Source organism: Eleutherodactylus coqui, chromosome 7 (assembly GCF_035609145.1).
Source record: "Eleutherodactylus coqui strain aEleCoq1 chromosome 7, aEleCoq1.hap1, whole genome shotgun sequence".
Classification (NCBI taxonomy): domain Eukaryota; kingdom Metazoa; phylum Chordata; class Amphibia; order Anura; family Eleutherodactylidae; genus Eleutherodactylus; species Eleutherodactylus coqui.
In genome coordinates, this window is record NC_089843.1 from 155799479 (window position 1) to 155820559 (window position 21081).

Genomic DNA, 21081 nt, shown 5'->3' on the forward strand with positions numbered 1-21081 from the left:
TTTTACAATTACAGCTTAGTTATGCTATGGTAGCCTAACTCTACATTAATGTGCTTCCATAAAACAGTTTGGAGCGGTTTGTCATCTGGGACTTTGCACTATGCCTTTGTGTATCGTATTTATGTTGTTCAGAGAGTAATTGGAATGGCATACAGTAAGGCTGCCTGTCCATGGGCGATGCGGTATCCTGCGGCGGATCTCCGCCGCAAGAGCGGCTGCCCGGCAGACGGATCTCCGCTGGTCAGCCTATCTGACAGATAGGCTGACAGCGGAGAATAGCGGAAAATCGCAGCGTGCTGCGATTTGCCGGCCACGAGTGGAGAATCGCAATAATTCTCCGCTCGTGGACAGGGGGGGAGCGCTCTCCATTGCAACGCTATGGAGAGCTTTCACTGCGTTCCCCACGGCCAGATTATCGCCGTTCAAACGCAATTCAAACCCGCCCGTGGACAGGCAGCCTAGGTGAGAGTTGTTAAGGCTGATTTTCTTGTGTTTTGCTAGACTGTAGGATCCCACTGAATGCCTGTTATTATTAGACGGTGAGCGGAGAATGAATCATCAGTTACTCATGGCAGAATTTACATTTTACAGGCAATTATGTTTAATCAAATAGACTAGAATGTAACATTCAAAATGTGTTAATAAGGGAGATGGAACAATACCTCTGCAGCACCACCTATTGGAAGGCTGCATTCCTGCAAGTCAGTGTTAGACTCTTTATACAAGCCTTGTAACAATGACTGGGAATTGAAAATGAAGCCAGAAACCATGTATAAAAATGTGTTTTACAAACCACAGTTGTGTAGCAAAATAGTGGATTGATATGACCCAAATGTTTTGGGTAAAATGTACCCTTTCTGTAGATTTTCTGTGCGTTCATCCTTTCTAGTGTACAGTTCTGGACACCAGTACTCAAGAAAGACATTGCAGTGCTTGAGGGGATTCAAAGGAGGGCAACTAAATTAATAAACAGAATGGAAGGACTGGAATACCCAGATAGGCTATCAAAATTTGGATTATTCACCCTAGAAGAAATACAGTTAAGGGGGGATCAAATAACTAAGTAAAAATAAATCGGGTACAATACAAGGATCTCTCCCATGATCTGCTAATACCCTGTAGTGTGATGGTCACAAGAGGGCATCCTTTACGTTTAGAGGAAAGAAGATTTCATCACCAACACAGGAGGGGGTTCTTTACTGTAAGAGCAGTGAGACTGTGGAACTCCCTGCTTGAGGATGTGGTGATGGCAAAATCCATAGAGAAGTTTAAGAGGGGACTAGACATCTTTTTAGAGCAATATGACATTACAGGATATAGACATTAAATAACCTAATCGGTTGTTGATCTGGGTATCTTCCGACTGCCGTACTTGGAGTCAGGTAGGAACTTTTCAAAAGTTGATCCAGGGCTTATTCTGACTGCATTATGGAGTCAGGAAGGAATTTTCCCCCCATAATGGGAGTTTCATTGGGTTGGACATTTGTCTTTTTTCAGTCTAGCATACTATGTTAGTATGGATTCAGAAAGTAATAATCTATGACAGACAGCATGGTTGCTCTGTGGTTAACGCTGTTGTCTCGCAGTGCTGGGGTCCTGGTTTCAAATCCTGGGGTCCAAAAACATATAATAGGTGAACCTAGACTGTGAAGAGCACTGCAGAATATGCATGCACTGTGTAGAATGGTGAAATAGACCAAGTAAATCATCCTGTGGGTTGGTTTGCAGTAACAAATCCCGGTATGATACGGAGTAATACAGTTGGATAGCTCTGCTTGTTGAAGACTGCTCTGTGGATGCTGGATGCGCTGCAGTATATTTGTATGCGTGCATGTATGCATTGCACATGTTATAAGACGAGTACTTTTCATGATGTGTTGCTCCTGTAATGCAGTTAGTATGCTACTTGTCTGATCAATATGTCACAAATGATTATCTTCAACTTTACTGTGTGGTGGACTGTTATCCATGAATTAAATGTTTTTTTTCACATATTTAAATGCTTTTAAAATACTTCTAGTTATCAGGCGGTATTGAAAAGAGGATGTACATTTTCACTTAGTATCTCTATATGGCTAAAATGAAGTGGCTTCCCACATTCAGACATAGGTAGCTGTAGAATTGAACAGGAACCACGTAAATATACCGTTTGGTTCAAGTACTATATTTGAAAAACACTTTACTTATTGAAGCTGGTTTAGTTTTAGTACCTTGTTACATCTTTCATTATTGCTGTGATTTGGCAAGCTATTTTACACAGTCTTTATATGTTTATCATTGTTTTGCTTCGACACTGGCAATTACTGTTGTCTAATTAATTATTGAATTAGTGAGTTATATACACAGAGTGAAATGAACTTGAGTCTATACTGTTGACGACAAAACAAAATGGCCGATCTTTTGGTATATAGGATTTCACAAAAGAAGGCCACAATGCTGCAGGATAGCTCTTTGTAAGTGATGTGTTAATTGATATGCTGCTGCTCTGTAAAGCTCTGCCCCATGAATTACTTCTGTCTCTTTTCTCTATCTCTCCTTTATTTCTCATAACTAATCTGTTCTGTTGCAGCCGCATGTCTCCTTGTCTTGATCGAGACCACAGCAGGTGATCCTTTGTGTTCAATATGTGATTGCATTATATCCACATTGTATGCCAGTAACTCACATCAGGATGCTTTAGTGTTTTCACATCTAATGATTGGCACAAAAACCTACATTGTGCGAATACTTCTGAAAATACTCGCAAATAGAAAAAAAGCTTCTTCTTAAAATATGCCTTAGAGCAGACGGTACAAAATACTTATTATAGGCAATATTACATTCTATACATTTAGTGGTCTACATAGAGTAATTGTCCTGTTAGTCACAGAAAGGAACATCTCATCCATTGTAGCTGCTCAGGATGGTGGTACTATCAGCTTCCCCTGTCTTCTAATATTACAGGTGGTGTGGAGCACTGTGTAGTCCATAGAAGTAGGGTATAGGTTGACATTGTGGTGTGGTGAGCATGATATATATATATATGATTTTATATATATATATGTATATATATTGTGAGGGATTAGCGTTTAGGATCGGTAGCAACCTGGGCATAAGCAGTCAGAGACAGTGACACATAGGATAAAGTCTTTAGTCCAGGCTTTGCCTGGGTTTATTTCCAAGCAAACAAAGCAAAATACAGGCCTTTACATCAGGCAAACATAAAGTAAATCCTGCTCGTCTGAGCACTTACTATACATGTAGCGTCCCTGTCTACACACTGGTAACACCAATGGCTCCTGCACACAGCCAGCCAGGACTCTCAGACCTGCAGAGGTCTCAGCTCTCCCTCCTGGCCCTGTAGGCCCAGGCTTTATAAGGCCTGGTACCAGCCCCACCTGGTACGTGGGAGTGACCATCCCACCCTTCACTTTGGTCACTCCAGGAAAAGCCGGCCCGGATTATGCGGCTTGGAGCCACTTACTTACTACAACGTGTTAGTAACTTAATGCTACTAACACTATACTGCCGGCTTCCTCCACCGAGCCCAGGCTGCTCGGTGGCACGTATCTGCCCAAGCGCTCCCCAAAGCAGCATAGGAGAGCATCCTAGGCGAAATATACCTGCCCTCCAGCACCTTGCCGGTCACCGTCTCACAATATATATATACATATATATATATATATATATAAGATAGATAGATATCCCAAATATCTTTTTTGTATTAGTAAGTTTATTGCGGAATTCACATCAAAGCCATAAGTACAGTGTACTTATTTTAGAATGCCACAATTATAGTTCTCAACAACCCAACTCCCATCCTACCCACCGCAAGAATCCAAGAGAGAGTAAAGAAAGAGGAAACAAAAATATTTGGTATTTAGTGGCAACTTCTAATGATACAGCCTGCTGATGGGAAGCTCAATCACAATAGGTGAATTTAACACTCATGCTTTAAAATGTGTATGTAAAGGCTTTGTCCCACTTCTAGCTGCTGTTCTGCTGCAGACAGCTCCGCACATTGCGCTATGGCTCAGATTGGTAATGCAGGCTGAGTCCTATTGAAGTGAATGGGGCTCAGCCTGTGTTACCAACCCAGGTGTAGTACGAGATTAGACAGGACACACTAGGATCTCTCTTCAGGAAGTGGGTTACTTTATTTTTGTATACACAGGCACAGAGGGAATTCAGTTCCAAAGCCTAGAGTGACCACACTAAGAAATTCATACAGCTTTATACCAAGTAGGCTGCTTATTCACAGCTTCATGACTATTAGTTAAAATCTACTTTCACTTTAAACAAAGAACAGGGAGGAATGTAATTTAGGGTTTTCTCTGTATCAAATTACAATAGTGTCAGTTAGGATATAGTTTAAGGCCCTTTTACATGCAACGATTATCACTCTAAATTTGTTCCAATGGCCGAAAGTGAGCGATAATCGTTACATGTAGACTCGGTTAGCCGTGCACTATTCGTCCAATTGTCGTTCAGCACTGGTTTTTAGCCATCTTAAAATCCATTGTGAAGCTGCTCAGAATTCATTCCATTTGAATGCAGTTCATTCAGTCTTTTCAGAGAGTTAAGAATGTTTGTTTTTGTTTGCTTTGCATACACAATGAGCATAGTTTTTACTCATGTACTCATTGTGTATGCAAAGGAGAAAGGCAATGTACTCTGCTGGCCAGATAATCTCAAGAGCCCAGCTGCTACTGAGTTTACTTTAGCTAATGAGGGAAAATGCAGATTATTAGTTGTGAGCAATTTTAAATTAGGTGCGACATTCAAATATGTCAGCAGTTCATTCAGTCGTGCGGTTGTTTAAGCGATAATCGTTGCATGTAAAAGGGCCTGTACACACAGCTAACAGCAGTATGCGTATAGAGTATTTTTGGAAGAAAACATTTTAGTTAACTACATTTTAAATAAGTGGCAGAGAAGTTAATAAGGTAAACATTAGTATGCAGTGGCTACATCCTCTGTGCATAGAAACATTTAGAAATAGCAGAAAAGTCTCTAATGTACTTCATCTTTGTAGCTGATAACCGAAAGCAATAGCAGTTGGTACAATATTACTTTTTCTAAGTCCCCGTACCACACAGGTAACTGCACATTATATAGAGCCATTTGCTTCCTGCAGCAAAACAGCTAGAAGTGCGAGAAACCCTATAATCTGAATCCTAGGTCATGTTTAATGAGAAGGCTAAGACCAGGCTCAGCTTTACCATTCAAGAAGGACCAGCTTGGATGAATCTCATAGGGGATTAGTGAATTCATGTGTTCAGACTTTTTGGTGGTAAACACTGAAGCAGACTGATTGTCCTGAATAACAAAGCTCACAACTGGTGTTATTCAGTGGAAACCTTTTAACATTCATCTTCATTTGGCATATTACACTCTCTTCATGTAAATATGCATAGCATGGTACCACCAGGCACGGACTATGTGTAATGGTATCCATTTATGCATATGGCACAGTTTTCTGGTCACCTTTCTAATGTGTTTTTCTTTTATTTGTACAAGTGCACATGGAATGTTTTTTTGTTATGTGGACTGAAAAAAAGTGTATATTTGTAGGTGCAACATATTTGCAACAACTTAATGTAAGAGTTTTTTCACTAGAAATGGAACTTTTCCCACCACCGGTTTTGCATGGCTAGGTCAGTAACATTTTGGTGGTGATCCTTCAGGCAATCTATTTCTCACTCTAAACATTGACAATGAAGCCATTGCCTTATAGAGTCGCATGTAGACACAAAGATGATCACTTAAAAGATGGCTTTTGAGCAATCATTTTTCATAATCTACTAATTGGTATTAATGCCTATTAGTACCAATTAGTAGTGTTTGAGCCCCTGGGAGCAAAATTTATTCACAGGACCGCCCACTGCTCTCTGAATAAATTCCTTTTGTTCTACCAGCGGGGCTGACAGCTGATACAATGTAATCAGCTGTTATCAGCGCTCCCCGGCAGAGCACAGTGTGCAGTCCGTCTTATCAGTTGTTCTGCTGAATGATGGATTTCAAGCCGAACTGAAAACTGTGGTTCGGCAAAAACCTAAAAGATGGCCACATTTACACGCAATGATTATAGCTTAAAAGCAAATTTTGAGCGATAATCGTTGTGTCTAAATGTATTTATGTGATGTACAGTAAAGCTGCTTTACATTCCAAAGAATTTATATTAAGGCCATTGACTATCTAATTTTCCTGTAAGATTTTAGAGAATGTGATTGTTCTCAGCAAGAAAAATCAAATAATAATCTTTTAATGGCTAGCAAAAATACATGACGTTACAGCGAGCTTTCAGACCGATCAGGATCCTTCCTCAGGCATAATGAAGCAGATATGGATGGGGCATAAATACAAATGTTCACACATGAAAAAGCACAGACTAATGTGTACTTAAAACAATACCAGACAAGATGAGCAGAGAGGTAAATACTTAATCAGTCCACTGGTACGGAATGTGACAGTTTCATCATCTCTACGTGGGTGCTAGGAAGTGACAGGCCTGTGTGTTATCTCCTTCAGACCTGCACATAAGGAGGATGGAACAATACTAGAGATGAGCGAGTACGATCAGTTAAGGCAGTTACTCGAACTGCATACTCGTCCAAGAAAATTCAGAGGTGGGGGGGGGGGAGTAACAGAGATCTCTCTCCCCCCGCAATTCCCGGTCACCCCCGCCGCCCCCCTCCGAATTTTCTCGGACGAGTATGCAGTTACTTGAAAAGACCGATGCTTGCTCGAGTAACTGCCTTAACCGAGCGTGCTCGCTCATCTCTAAACAATACCTCTGCAGCACCACACTGCACCAAAACTTTTTTCATTTTAGAGAATGAAACCGATGTTGTACTATTTGAATTACTAAACTTTTTGGTGTCGTATTAAGGATTTATTCACACGAGCTTGCCCTCACAAGAATCGGATGTAAAAGCCAGTCATCTGTGTGTATTGTGGTCAGAGAAATCTGACCAAAATAGCACATTCTGTGAACCATTAGTTATTGTTAAAAAAACCACATCTGTGAGTAGCCTCATTGACTATTGGCAGTCCATGCCATGCCTATCTGAATTCTGTTGGACACTCAGTCACGAACCATGCCTGTGAATAAGCTCTACCGGTTTTTTACTCTGCTTGTTAGATCTGTATTTGAGTATACATTTTCTTTTGGCTAAGGCCGCCTGCACATGGGCGGATTTGCATTGCGAAATGTGGAGCGGGATTCCGCCTCCAGATTCTGCAGCAAATCCAGCCCATTGCACACTATGGCAAATGTGTGCAGAAATCGATTCTGATTGTCGTTGAAGCCACGTCATTTTGTGATGATGATTGCAGAATGGCCGCGGGATGGATAGCTTCCCTCGAGTTCAATGGAAGCCAGACGTCCCACGGTCATTCTGCAATCATCATCGCAGAATGACGTGGCTCCCGCGACCATTGCCATAGCGACAGCCCGACGTCCTCTGCACTGCGCATGTGCATCGACTCACCGGCGGCACATTCACAGCAGAGGAGGAAGTTGGTGGAGTGGTAAGCTGAGATCACCGGCCGGGCACCAGGTCGAACTCCGCTGCAGGAATCCCACATGCAGGGATCGACCCGCCCGTGTGCAGGCGGCCATATTTTGAAGCTGAAATACTTAACTTCTTTTCGATGACTCTGTTCAGCTAAATCTAACTCATTAACTGAAATTCCTCTGTTCATCTGATGATATTTGATAATTCAGCGGTACTAATAATCGCTCACATTCTAATCTCTATAAAGTTTGTTGAGTCTATAGGGTATATAATGAGGAAATATTATTTTCCAGCATAGCTATGCCTGTATATACTGTAGACCATTAGCTATTTCCACTAAGCCTTTATATAGTGCTGCAGCATGTGTGGCCTGCAGATCTATGGAAATATTTAGCCCATGTCACAGCAGTTAAATCGTTCTTTAGTTATTGCTTTATATTTCTAGATTTATTTGTCAGGTTGTCATTTTAACCCTCTTCAATCCAATTTGTATCCTCGTTTCCCTAGGGGCTTATTCTTTTTCTGCCGTTATACAATGGCACTATATGCTGGCTAAACCCAGTACTGCATGAGGTGACACATTGGATAGGCTCTGACAGCAGAGAGGCTGGCAATATACAGTAAGAGAACCCCGATGGATATCTTCCAACATCGGAGGTGTACAGCCTTAACCCTTTCCAATCCACTGTCTGACGTCTAAAGACATTCTGATCGAAGGCTGTACAGCTCTGATGTCGGAAGACGTCCGGCAGGGTATTCTTAGTGTATATTACTGGCCACTCTGTTGTCATGGGGCCTCCCCAGCATGTCCCATACCACAGTACTGGCTTTAGCCAGCAGATAGCGCCATTGTAAAATAGCAGAAAGAGAAAGCCGCCTAGGAAACCCTGAATCCAAAATTGGATTGCAAAGGGTTAAATCATAATGTCTTTAGAGGTCAGACAGTGGATTGAAAAGGGTTAAAGGTGTTACCAGCAGTTTACAGTTAGATCTCTTTACTAGCTGGAGCGATAAGTAGATCTGAGTGGAGCTAAAATACTCCTTAGTAGTAACACCATCATATGAACTGTAGTCAATGAGTAGTGTCACATTTCTACTAAGATTTATAGTTTTATGAGACCAGATTAAACAGACATGTAATTAAAGTTCCTGGGGTTTATTGTGGTATCGGTCTGCATGTTTAAGATGCTTGCACCATTCCCATGGGTTATGGGTGCATGCTGTTCCTTTCCCAGCATAGAACCATATGAAGTTGCATTCTGCTTTTTCTAACTATGTATTGACTTTTTTATTCTCATCCTCTGATGTGAAGCATGTGGAATCTATTTTGCCTTGCACATGTGTGGATGTGACTGTTTGGTTCTACAGTTTGTATTTTCTTCAACAATCGTTACAGATTTTATTAACATATTAAAACTGTTGCTACAAATAAGGCTCCAAATAATTGAAAAGCTTTTCCTCTTGACTTGTTTTTAAAGAGGCTCTGTCACCTCCGACCACCTCCGTAACCTAGAGCAATGAGTGAATACTCTAAAAAAACACTGAGTCCATATCTGAAATTTGTTTATTAACCCTTTCCAATCCATTGTCTGACGTTTGAAGACATTCTGATTGAAGGCTGTACAGCTTCGCTGTTGGAAGACGTCCGGCAGGGTATTCTTACTGTATATTACTGGCCGCTTGGTTTTCGGGGGACCTCTCCAGTATGTCCCATACCACAGTACTGGCTTTAGCCAGCGGATGGCACCATTGTATAATGGCAGAAGGAGAGAGACCCCTAGGAAACCCTGAATCCAAAATTGTAGTACATCTGCGTTGGAATCTCCGGTCAGAGGTTCCGTCACAGATCCGGCTCAAAATGCCAGAAGGAAAAGCATTGCATGCAGTCCTTTTTTTCCATCCAAATGCTGTAAACTGAACGGATGCCATTGTAGTTAGTGGGATCCGTTTGGCCCTGTTGGGTTCTGTTCTGACATGGAGCCTTTCGGGCACAGGATTACCCTTTCCCGATCCCCGAATGGAGCAGGAAAGCGGAACCCTGGGCTCAGCTGTGAAACCACCCTTACATACCCTAAAATTCCCTTCCTGTACCCCGCACAAAAAGGCTATTCGCTGCATGCCGAAGCGTAGAGGACTAGTGCACAGCAGAGAAACTGGAGGGAGTGTAAGCACTGTATACAAATTACAGATTTGAACGTTTGTGTCCGTCCTTCTATTAATTCGTTACTTCATTTAGTTTTGGGAGAAGGTCTGAAGTGACAGATTCCCTTTCAAGTATTCTACATACAATACAGATGATGTTCAGATGTGACACGAGTAATTTATCATGTTGAACAAGTACTTACCAAGGCTATCAGATGCACAGATGTATAGCCCTTACCTTGGAGAGTTACATATTTTGCATTTGCTTATGTATCTGAACTGTTTAAGACAGTCTAAACATAAATTTGGCCTTGTATCCTGAATTATTGCTTAATTTTGCATGTTTCTTTGTTTTTCCCCTTTAGTTTCCTAGTTAGTTTCATGGTGGATGCCCGTGGAGGTGCCATGAGAGGTTGTAGGCATAATGGACTGAGAATCATAATTCCACCTCGGAAATGCACAGCCCCTACAAGAGTGACCTGCCGCTTGGTGAAACGTCATCGTTTGGCTACTATGCCTCCCATGGTGGAAGGAGAAGGTCTTTCCAGTCGGCTTATTGAAGTTGGGCCTTCTGGAGCTCAGTTCCTTGGGTAAGTTATAACATTTAATACACCTGCATCTATGATCGTTCTCTAGCTGTCTATGGGACTAAATGTGAAGCAGGGCAGTACCCGCTAATGCCACACATACATCATTTTCATCTTTTTTAGATAACTATTATTCGATATGACGCTGCTTTAAATGCCCAAATTTAATGGACTATAAGATGCGCTTTATCATTACATGCACCGAAGTTTGGGTAAAACAGGAAAAAACGTATAATTAAGGTTATTAGATACGTATACAATTTAGAACCGTTTTTAAAGGTGTAAACAGAGTTTCATGGCCTCATGCAAACGGCCATATTCAGGCACCTATAGAGCAGTAATATGATCCTCATAGAAATCCATGGGTCTGTACTATAAGGCCATTTATATCTGTTTTATATTGAGGATTTTTCTATTATTAAGGAATCTGAAAAAAGATAAATATTTTCCGATATTACTGAGCCATTTTGCTTTAGAAGCATTTCTCCGAGCTGAGAGTACTTCTGTAATAGGATGCCACACGAAAGGATCATTCAGCAGCACATGGAATAGTACGCAACAGTATGAGCTCCATGTGCCACCGTACAGGCTTTGACATGTGCATGATATGTATATATACCCCCTCAGGCACCATGGCCCAGGAACAACTGCTTAACATATTTACTTATAGCATTATGTGGTTTTTTTTCTTTATCAGATTTAATTACGTTTAAGAGTATTTAAGACTGTAGCTATATTGGGGTGCAGAGGTTGCAGTCATGGCCACACCCTGGTGCCTGAGGGGGCTTCTCTACCACATAAGAACCCACCATTATTATACATGGCGCATGGTAGGTGGGGGGCCATGTTACAAATTTTGCATTGGGGCCCAGGAACTTCAAGTACGTCTCTGAGAGGAACTAATGAAATGTGCAGGTTATATCTATATCTGTATTTTACAAGAATTTAAGTTAATACAAAGGCCTATACAATTAACGACACATACGTCCAATTATAAGGAATTTCTATTTTCATCTATTGTATGAAACTTTTTTTTCACATTTATTGAATCCCCAACATATTCCATAACATCTCAAAAACTTAAAACACAGATTTAAATTAGTACTTAGGTCCAAGTGAAAAGTTGCTTTCTAAAACTATCTGGCATGTGACAGTATACAGACTACTTTTTTCCCAAATCCCCTTTTTCACCTCTAAGACAAGCTGAAATTCGTCTTACCTATGTTCTTTCTCCCACTGCTGCTTTGGATGTACTCAGTAAACTTCACCTTCCTACGGCTCCTCCCCCTCTAAATGAGGGAGAAAGCTTGGTCAGCCGAATCCTTCAACTGGGACCTCCTGGGACCAAATTCCTTGGGTAGGATAGACTTAAGATCAAGTTGATGGATGCCGGCTTCGTCCCCGTTGTTCATCAGTATTATTTCCTTTCTGTCAGTGATTTTGTCAGTGTACTTTAATTTGAGAATTTCATTAGCGACTATGGTCTGATGAAGCATTGTAATCATTGTGTGTTTATGGTAGTGGTACTGTATGTGTCTTCTCTCTCCTTTGTGTATTATTGTTTAGTGGCATTCATTTTTTTCGGTTGAGCATGTGATTATTATTTTTGTCCGTAGTGATTTGATTTGGAGTCAGAGGAACCTGGATCATAAATTTAGACAGCATGTTCATTGGCAATGATTTATGTGGTATGGTGCCACAAAATTTGTCAACTAACTAACAAATTTAATTAAAAAAAGAAAAATCCAAATTCTTCATTGGTTGACTACCATTTTTGGATGGTAAATGTCAACTTCAGCTATGACCTTTATTTTTCTAGTTCCCAATGCAATGAATTTGTTGCCTCCATCTTGAGTTGTGTGTGTGCTTGCTAACTAAAAATCCCAGGTTTCTTTGTCCCAGCATGAAGTCACTTTTTCCTCTAATCTCTCAATATGATATATTGCTACTCAGGCCGGTGATTGTGGAGATCCCTCATTTTGCGGCACTGCGTGGAAAAGAGCGAGAGCTTGTCATACTACGTAGTGAGACTGGGGACAACTGGAAAGAACACTTTTGTGAATACACAGAAGATGAACTCAATGAGATACTTAATGGCATGGATGAAGGTATTGTTCCTAGAAATCTCAGTCACATAAGCAATGTCCGCTACCTTGATGTTCATCCTCTAAAGTAATGACATTCTAGGTAGTACAAGTATTACTTAGTTTACTTTGCCTCTAGAAACCTCTGTTCACACCAGTGTCATGATGTCTGTTATGACAGAGCCATGACTGCTGTCTCTCAAATGGTTGGATAGTAGCACTCCTCTTTGATCTGTTGGTGCGGGTCTCATATGAACCCTCTGGGATAGTTCCTCACAATTGTACTTGCTAAATAAAGACATCACTTACGGGATTAAGTTATGGAATTATGAGTGGCCATGATAACAGACCAAGGCAGACAATGTTTTGGGTATATTAAGCCCTTCTTTAGGTACATTGTGTGGTCTATTTGGAGGAGGCAGATGTGGGTCAGGAAGGGTATTGTTTCTCCTTTGGTAGGTGTGAGGAGATATATAAGGTCATCCATGCTCCTCTGGGAAATATGCAAATGGGAAGATGGAGTCATGATCGATGTGACAGATTTATTTTTAATGGGTCCTAACAAAGCCTGAGACCACCTCAAAATCACTGGGGTTCCAGTGTAATCATCAACTGAATTTATATGGGCAGCATATTATTTCTACTCCTAATAGCCAAAACATCAGTATAGATAAAAAGGTCACTGACAGAATATAGTGGAGTCAAAGTTTCCCTCCCACAACCCATCAGACCAGTGATTGACAGGCTGCTGTAAATACATGAATAAACCGCAATCTGTCAGTCACTGCAGTGAAGAGTGTGGGAAAACCGTGAGTGATGGGTAAAACGCTTCCATCATAAATGCAGAAGATTTCTAACTGTGAGTCCACTGTATTCTTTCAGTGGTCCTATCAAATGATTTTTGTCTTATTTTGGCTACTAGTTGTTCGAACCTATAGTTGTAATAGGCTGCACTTATTGTGTATTAGGCCAACCTATTCAGCTGACCGATCCACTTGAAATGTATAAACGAATATTCAGCAATCTGCAGGATTGAATAATCTGCTTTTTGCAACTTTTCTTAGATATAGTGATCTCACATTCCTCTCTCATATTTTTGTAGTTCTTGACCCACCTGAAGAACTGGAAAGAAAACGCATTTGTCGTATCATCACTCGAGACTTTCCACAGTATTTTGCTGTGGTTTCTCGTGTGAAACAGGACAACAACTTGATTGGACCCGAGGGGGGAATTCTCAGCAGCACTGTGGTCCCTCAAGTTCAAGCTGTCTTCCCAGAAGGTGCACTCACTAAGAGAATCCGCGTTGGCCTTCAGGTATGAACTTCACGGCCTGTCCATGAAACATTGCAGCACGCAGAATATTATTTGGGCTTCATTGTACTAAAGCATGCAAAAGAAAGTTTATCTTGAGAAATGTACAAAATACATTGAAGAATTTTTAAAACCTACAGATAGTCCCCTACTTGCGAACATTCGACTTACGAATTTCGCAAGTTACGAACAATCTGTCCTGCGCAGTATAATGTAATGCTATGGCATTACATCATACTGTGCAGGGACCGGGCAGGCTTCTATCAAGCCTGATAGAAGCCTGTCCGGTCAGATCGCGGGACACTGTGCGGTTGCTAGGCAGCTGGGGACCTTCTGAAAGGCCCTAGGGCTGTCTATGCAGAGCGCCTATCAAGCCTGTCCGGTCAGATCGCGGGACGCTGTGCGGTTGCTAGGCAGCTGGGAACCTTCTGAAAGGCCCTAGGGCTGTCTATGCAGAGCGCCTATCAAGCCGTGCGCTTGATGGGCACTCTGCATAGGCAGCCCTGGGGCCTTTCAGCAGGTCCCCGGCTGCCTAGCAACCGCACAGCGTCCCGCGATCTCATCATGGGACACTGTACGGGCCCCCTGAACGTCGGGTGCAGGCTGTTTTTTACAGCGGGCACCCGGCGGCAGCAGTTCCGACGAGCCCCACGCCGCTGGTCAGAACTGTTAACACTTTAAATATCGCTGTCAGAGCGGTATTTAAAGTGTTAACAGTTCCGACGAGCGGCGCGGCTCACGGAACTGCTGCCGCCGGGTGCCCGCTGTAAGAACAGCCTGCACCCGACGTTGTGTGGAGCGGGATCCACCCGCGATCCTGCTCCATACAAGCATTTGTTCCGACTTGCGAACAAACGGACTTGCGAACAGGCTCCTGGAACGGAACCTGTTCGCAAGTAGGGGACTAACAGTACTGTATATTTTTCTGAGATGTATCTGAAGAACGTTAAAGGCCTAAAGGCTGCACTCCAGAGACTTTGATGGTAGCATCTTCCCTTTAGTTGAGTTGTTGGTATGGAGATTTTCTGTCACCTCGTTCACTAATTTTCATGCTGTTGATGTGATTTTTAATTCACATCTTTTGACAGAAATAAGAAGGGGACATGTTATTAACGAAGTCTCAGTTCAATTGTATTAATTAGATGCATTGATCATGAAGTAGGTTTCTGTAGATTGCTTTCTTTTTTCTCAGTAAATAGTAGCAACTAGAGATGAGCGAGTGTACTCGCTAAGGCAAACTACTCGAGCGCGTAGTGCCTTATGCGAGTACCTGCCCGCTCGTCTCAAAGGATTCGGGTACTGGCGGCGGAGAGCGGTGAGTTGCGGGAGTGAGCAGGGAGGAGCGGGGGGGAAAGAGTGAGAGAGAGATCCTCCCCGCTCTCCCCCGCCGCCCCCTCACCCTGCCGGCGCCCAAATCTTTAGAGACGAGCGGGCAGGTACTCGCATAAGGCACTACTCACTTCAGTAGTTTGCCTTAGCGAGTACGCTAGCTCATCTCTAGTAGCAACCAATACTTACACAACCCAATACAGCTCTTGGCCATCTTTCATTACCATTTTGCAGGATCTATTCATGTACTAGCAATTAAAAATATGTAAATAAAAAGTATTTTTATTTATTTCATTTATTCAACTTAAAGGCTCAGCCAATGCACGCAGAACTTGTGAAGAAGATACTAGGCAACAAAGCAACATTTAGTCCTATTGTAACATTGGAACCAAGAAGAAGGAAATTCCACAAACCTATAACAATGACTATTCCCGTTCCAAAAGCCTCTAGTGAAGCGATGCTGAATGGATATGGTGGTGATACACCTACACTACGGTTACTATGCAGTATAACTGGTAAGCATTGTAGAATGCATTATTAATACCATATACACTGTTTAGATATACACTTGACAACGCATGAACAAAACTATTGCATTTTGCAATTATTGTAGCCAACTATGTCCACTTTTGCCGATAGAAACTACTGAACAAAAAAAAAAAAAAATTATTGAATAAATTAATAATATAAAGTGATACTTGTGAATCCAAGTCTTTCACTGGTGACTTGTAAGCCCTCTAATCAGAATACAGGTATTCTGTTAAAGGGTCATTCCAGGAAAATACTATTGATGACCTATTCTCAGGAGTCCGTCGCTTGGGACCTCAACTGATCAGCTGAGCGGGCGCAGGTTGTCAGTGCCAAAGATACACAGAGGAAGCAGCAGAAGCCTCCCCACCTCTGTATTGTGGCCGTCGCTCGACTCCCATTGATTTCAATGAGAGCCGTGCCTACAGCTACAAGCGCCGGCCACAATACAGAGGTCGGCGCGGAGACTTCCACTCCAAATACACAGAGGTTGGAGTGGAAGTCCCTGCGCTGACCTCCCATGTAGTGTCTGGCGCTTGAAACTGCAGGCACAGCTGTCATTGAAATCAATGGGGGCCATGCCTGCAGCTACAAGCACTGGACCCTACACAGAGGACGGCGCAGAGGCTTCCACTCAGACCTCTGTGTATTTGCGGTGCTGACAGCATGCGTCTTCTCAGCTGCTCGGTCGAGGTCCTGAGCGGTGGATCACTAGAAAACCCCTTTAATGTACTGCAGAGGTTTTTGTGATACACTGGTGGGATCATGGCAGCATCTCTGAGCACAGGATTGTCAGAATAGGGACTGTAATAAATGTGCTTAATAGTTATGAACTTTCCAATATCGATGGCAAAAAGTCCCCCCTCCCCCCCAACAACTTTCAGTTACAATATTTATTACATGAAATGATCTTTTTTCAGCTGTATCATTAATAAATTGTAACTTTACATCAATAATCAGTATTTATACATTTTTGTTCTTTAGGTGGTACAACCCCTGCACAATGGGAAGACATCACTGGGACAACACCTCTTACATTCGTTAATGAATGTGTCTCCTTTACTACTAATGTATCTGCTAGGTAAAGTACCGTACAGGATATCCATGATGTGGTAAAGATTCAGTGACATTTGTTCTGGTTTTGTTCAAAAGCCCGAAGATTTTGGAGATATCCATCACAATTGATTTGAGAGTTCACTAGTCTCTGTTTATCTCAGTTAAAGGGCATACGTTTATTTCCAAACGCTAGAAGAATCCCACCTTTTCTAACATAACAGTATTTAAAGTCAAAGATGTGCGTGTTCTTTAATTCCTTACTGTTAAACTCTGAAACAACCTGTCTAAAGGCCCATTTACACCAGCCGATGATCGCCAAAAAAACGCTAATCGGCAATCGTTTTAGAGATAATCGGTGCGTGTAAATGTGCGCCCATCATCCGCTTTTCGGGCACTATTAGCTGATCGTTAAATTCAAGCGAACCTAAAAATCGCTGTTCACTTTTATCAGAAGTTCTCCACGAGGAGTGCTGATAGCATTGTTTCCCTGTGAAGAACAAAGGATCTGAGTGCAGATAATAGCCCTCGGGGTATTAACTGCATTCAGGGAAGGCTTTATTTGCACACTTATTTGTGCTTAAGTAGCTGAGTAACTACTTAATAGTTTATGCAAAAGGATCGCTCAAAGCTGTCACTCACACTGTCGTTTGAGCGATCTTTGAGCGATCATCTGCTGGTGTAAATAGGCCTTAACTTTGGGGAATTATTCCCTAAATCGATATTAGTCTGTGTTCACATAAGCATTTGGAGCACCATTCAGAGGCTCTATCACTGATTTCCATGAAAATCTGAGACGATATAGCACAGCATGATGAAATATTTTGTCTGGGAAAATGCCAGACAATTCGGCAGAAACCAAACAGACCCTTTATAGTCAGTGGTGTCCATTCGGAACCTTTTGTTTCCATCATAATATGGATTTATTCGGCCCGTGGATTCTGTTTTCCTACCCCCAATACAGAACCTGCAACGGTGATATGAACATAACTACAATAAAGCTTCATTACTATTGAGTATTCCATTCAATGGTGGTTGAACCTGATGAAGTCTTCACTACACTGAATGTATGTCATACCACAGTTTGTTCTTTTGTAGACTTCCATAATAACTTCTGTTGTGATTTCTTCATATTATTCTGCTCTAGAGATGAGTGAGCACGCTCGGTAAGGTCAGTTACTCGAGCGATCATCGTTCTTCTCGAGTAACTGTCTTCTCGTCCGAGCGTGCTCGGGGGGGGGCAGCAGGGGAGAGCGGAGGAGAGCGGGGGGAGAGTGAGAGAGATCTCTGCCCCCCCCCTTCCCTCGCTACACCCCGCTCACTCCGTGCTCGCTCATCTCTATTCTGCTCCTTTTCTATATCTAAGCTAATTATTTCTATTTAATGACATTTTATATTATAGCCACGATGTAAAGTAACAAAGATCATTCATTTTGCAGGTTCTGGTTAATAGACTGTCGACAAATTCAAGAGTCTGTTACTTTTGCCAGCCAAGTGTACAGAGAAATTATCTGTGTACCTTATATGGCCAAATTTGTTGTGTTTGCCAAATCCCATGACCCCATTGAAGCACGACTGCGATGTTTCTGTATGACTGATGACAAAGTAGACAAGACACTGGAGCAGCAAGAAAACTTTGCAGAAGTTGCTAGGAGTAGAGATGTAGAGGTGGGTACTTACCCTTTTTAGAAATGCTATAACCTTGTGTATTACATTATCTAATGTATATCAGTTGGTAGTAAAAGCTACTTAGTAATGTTTTCAGAAGACAATTATATTTATTATGTCACAAGTTTCTGCAATATTTTTCAGGTGTTGGAAGGAAAACCAATTTTCGTGGACTGCTTTGGCAACTTGGTTCCCTTAATAAAGAGTGGTCAACATCACATATTTAGTTTTTTTGCCTTTAAAGAAAATAGACTTCCATTGTTTGTCAAGGTAACACCATAATAAAAGTCAAGTGATGTGATTGAAATAGTGTGGGTTCTTTCTAACCATTGAGTGTATTTTCTCCTAATTGGCTGAAGAGGCCTATTTATTCTAGACATCTTATTGCATGTAATAGAAATCCTCTTAGCTTTACTATAAATAAAGTGGATATATCAATGGCATGGTATTTTGCCATATGAGGGCTCAGTCACACGGGCGTTTGTACGCGCGTCTGTCAGTTCCATTTGCCGTCCGCATCTAAATAGAACGAATGCTTTTCAATGGAGACGGGCAGATGTGCGAATTTTACATGCGCACAAACGCATGCGTCGAATATGAAAGGGAAACACTGATTCGCAGAACGGCAATACAGCCGGCTCCATTGAAAGCAATGGGCTGCCGGCAAGCACTGCAGTGATTTTCAAGGAAGGGCTTAAAATATAAGCCCTTCCCTGAAAATCAATCCAAGAATGTGTAAAAAAAAAAAAAAAAGTATACTCACCTCTCTGCAGCTGCTGGGGCTCAGCCACGTCCAGTCGGCTCTTTTCCTGCACTGCTCTGAGGATTTTTCAGCAGGCGGGGATTTAAAATCACAGGGCTCAGCCAATCAGAGGCAGCTCTCAGCTATTGAATGACAGGTGAGAGCTGCCTCTGATTGGTCCCTGCGCTCAGCCATTCAGAGGCAGCCCTAACCTATTCATAAATTCATGAATGAGTGAGTGCTGTCTCTGATTGGCTGAGTGCATGGACCAATCAGAGGCAGCTCTCAGCAGTCATTCAATAGCTGAGAGCTGCCTCTGATTGGTCTCAGGCCTCAGCCAATCAGAGGCAGCCCTTTCAGCAGGCGGGGATTTTAAATCCCCGCCTGCTGAAAAATCCTCAGACCAGTACAAGAGAAGATCCGGCCGGACTAGGCTGAGCCCTGGCAGCTGCAGAGAGGTGAGTATACATTTTTTTTTTACACATTCTTGGGTTGATTTTCAGAGAAGGGCTTATATTTTAAGCCCTTCCCCGAAAATCACTGCAGCGCTTGCCGGCAGCCCATTGCTTTCAATGGAGCTGGCTGTATTGCCGGCTTTATTGAATTCAATGGGAGAGCATTGCTCTCCTCTGCCACAGCTGTGACAGCTGTGGCAGAGAATTTGTTCATCTCCGCGGGGAGTCCCATTTTCACTAGACATTGTGACAATGCTGTCAGTGTCCAGTGACAATGGGACTCCCCATGGAGATGAAGAAATCCTCTGCCACAGCTGTCACAGGTATAGCAGAGGATCGCAATGTTCTCTGTATGTCAATGGGGCCGCCGCAGCTGCCACCGGCCCCATTGACCACAGGTGAAACCCCTGGATGTGGCAGCATACAGGGGTTTCACATCCAAGGATGCAGCGCTCTTTTTGAGCAGATAAACTCTGCTAGCAGCGTTTTTTTGCCGTGACACCCACTTCGGTCACGCAAATTTTGGAACTCATATATGTTCAAAAATTTGTGAGTCAAACCGCCCGTGTGACTGAGCCCTGAACGAGCTGATGAAAATAAAAGATAAACATAATATATGATGTTTCCATAACAGGTACGGGATACAACCCAAGAACCTTGTGGACGCCTTTCTTTCATGAAGGAGCCAAAATCCTCTAGAGGCCTTGTGCAACAAGCCATTTGCAATCTAAATTTCACTTTACCACTTTATAATAAGGTAATATGTCTTACAACATATATTTCTTTAATAGTTGCTTGCTTAAATGGGTTTTGCCATCGTATAAAGTAATGACATATCGCTAAGCTATTTCCATCACTTTGGTCAGCTGGGGGGGCCTACCTCTGGGACTCCCATGATCCTAAGAATGAAGTTTCTGATTCAGTCCTATACACTATTGTAGGTCTACAACTTTATGTGTGCAAAATACCGAGGAGGTGAAATTTTTGAAGTTTTGTTCTTTTCTATACAAGAGCTTTTCTCATATTCATTTGCACATATTGCCTTTGGAAAGCCACATTCCCTATTACCAGCACAACTGGCAAAGATGAGTTGGTCAAGGTGGCAGTCAGCCTTCATAATTAAAGCACCATTTTTAAATGTCACTTCTTAACTTGTGTCTGTAGAACATTTTCCCCATTAACGGAGCTAAATCCACATGCAAAATTTGCAACTGAGCCAAAGATTTCTACTGCCTTTTTCTAGAGGCAGATTCCACACAGAAAAATGTATGCCGAAATCCACCATGTAAGCTTACCGTTATTGGTTCATTTAGGCAGTATTCTAACACAACACGCACTTATGATAATGGGAGCTGAGAGGTGCTGCAGCATGTAAAAATCTGTTACTGCTTAGGTGGATCTATCATTCATTGACAGGGCAAGATTTAATGTGGACGTGCAATTATTTGGGTAAGCCTAAACTATAACCACTGGCGTAACTATAGGGGATGCAATTGCACCCGGGCCCTGGAGCCTCTCTTCTCTATATAGGGAGCCCAGTACCATGAATAAAGCATTATAGTTGGGGGCCCTGTTACAGGTTTTGCATTCGCGCCCAGGAGCTTCAAGTTATGCCTCTGCATTAAGCGGTTAAGGGAAGTTGGGGGTCCAGGATAAACTTTTGCACCCGGGCCCATGAGCCTT

The 21081-nt window shown here is 42.3% G+C and overlaps 1 protein-coding gene across 17 annotated transcripts in view; it reads left to right on the forward strand.

The window, feature by feature from the left end:
- ANK2 (ankyrin 2) overlaps positions 1 to 21081 on the forward strand; it is a 491615-nt gene that overhangs the window by 417602 nt on the left and 52932 nt on the right. For 10 of the 17 annotated variants that reach the window (XM_066573863.1, XM_066573861.1, XM_066573864.1 and 7 more), the window contains 9 exons: positions 2570 to 2605; positions 10007 to 10231; positions 12182 to 12336; positions 13415 to 13626; positions 15263 to 15467; positions 16465 to 16561; positions 17973 to 18201; positions 18346 to 18471; positions 20033 to 20155. In XM_066573863.1, coding sequence (XP_066429960.1) covers positions 2570 to 2605; positions 10007 to 10231; positions 12182 to 12336; positions 13415 to 13626; positions 15263 to 15467; positions 16465 to 16561; positions 17973 to 18201; positions 18346 to 18471; positions 20033 to 20155 — 1408 coding nt within the window. The remainder of the gene's footprint in view (positions 1 to 2569; positions 2606 to 10006; positions 10232 to 12181; positions 12337 to 13414; positions 13627 to 15262; positions 15468 to 16464; positions 16562 to 17972; positions 18202 to 18345; positions 18472 to 20032; positions 20156 to 21081) is intronic. The other 7 variants (XM_066573871.1, XM_066573866.1, XM_066573867.1 and 4 more) reach the window with 1 other exon arrangement.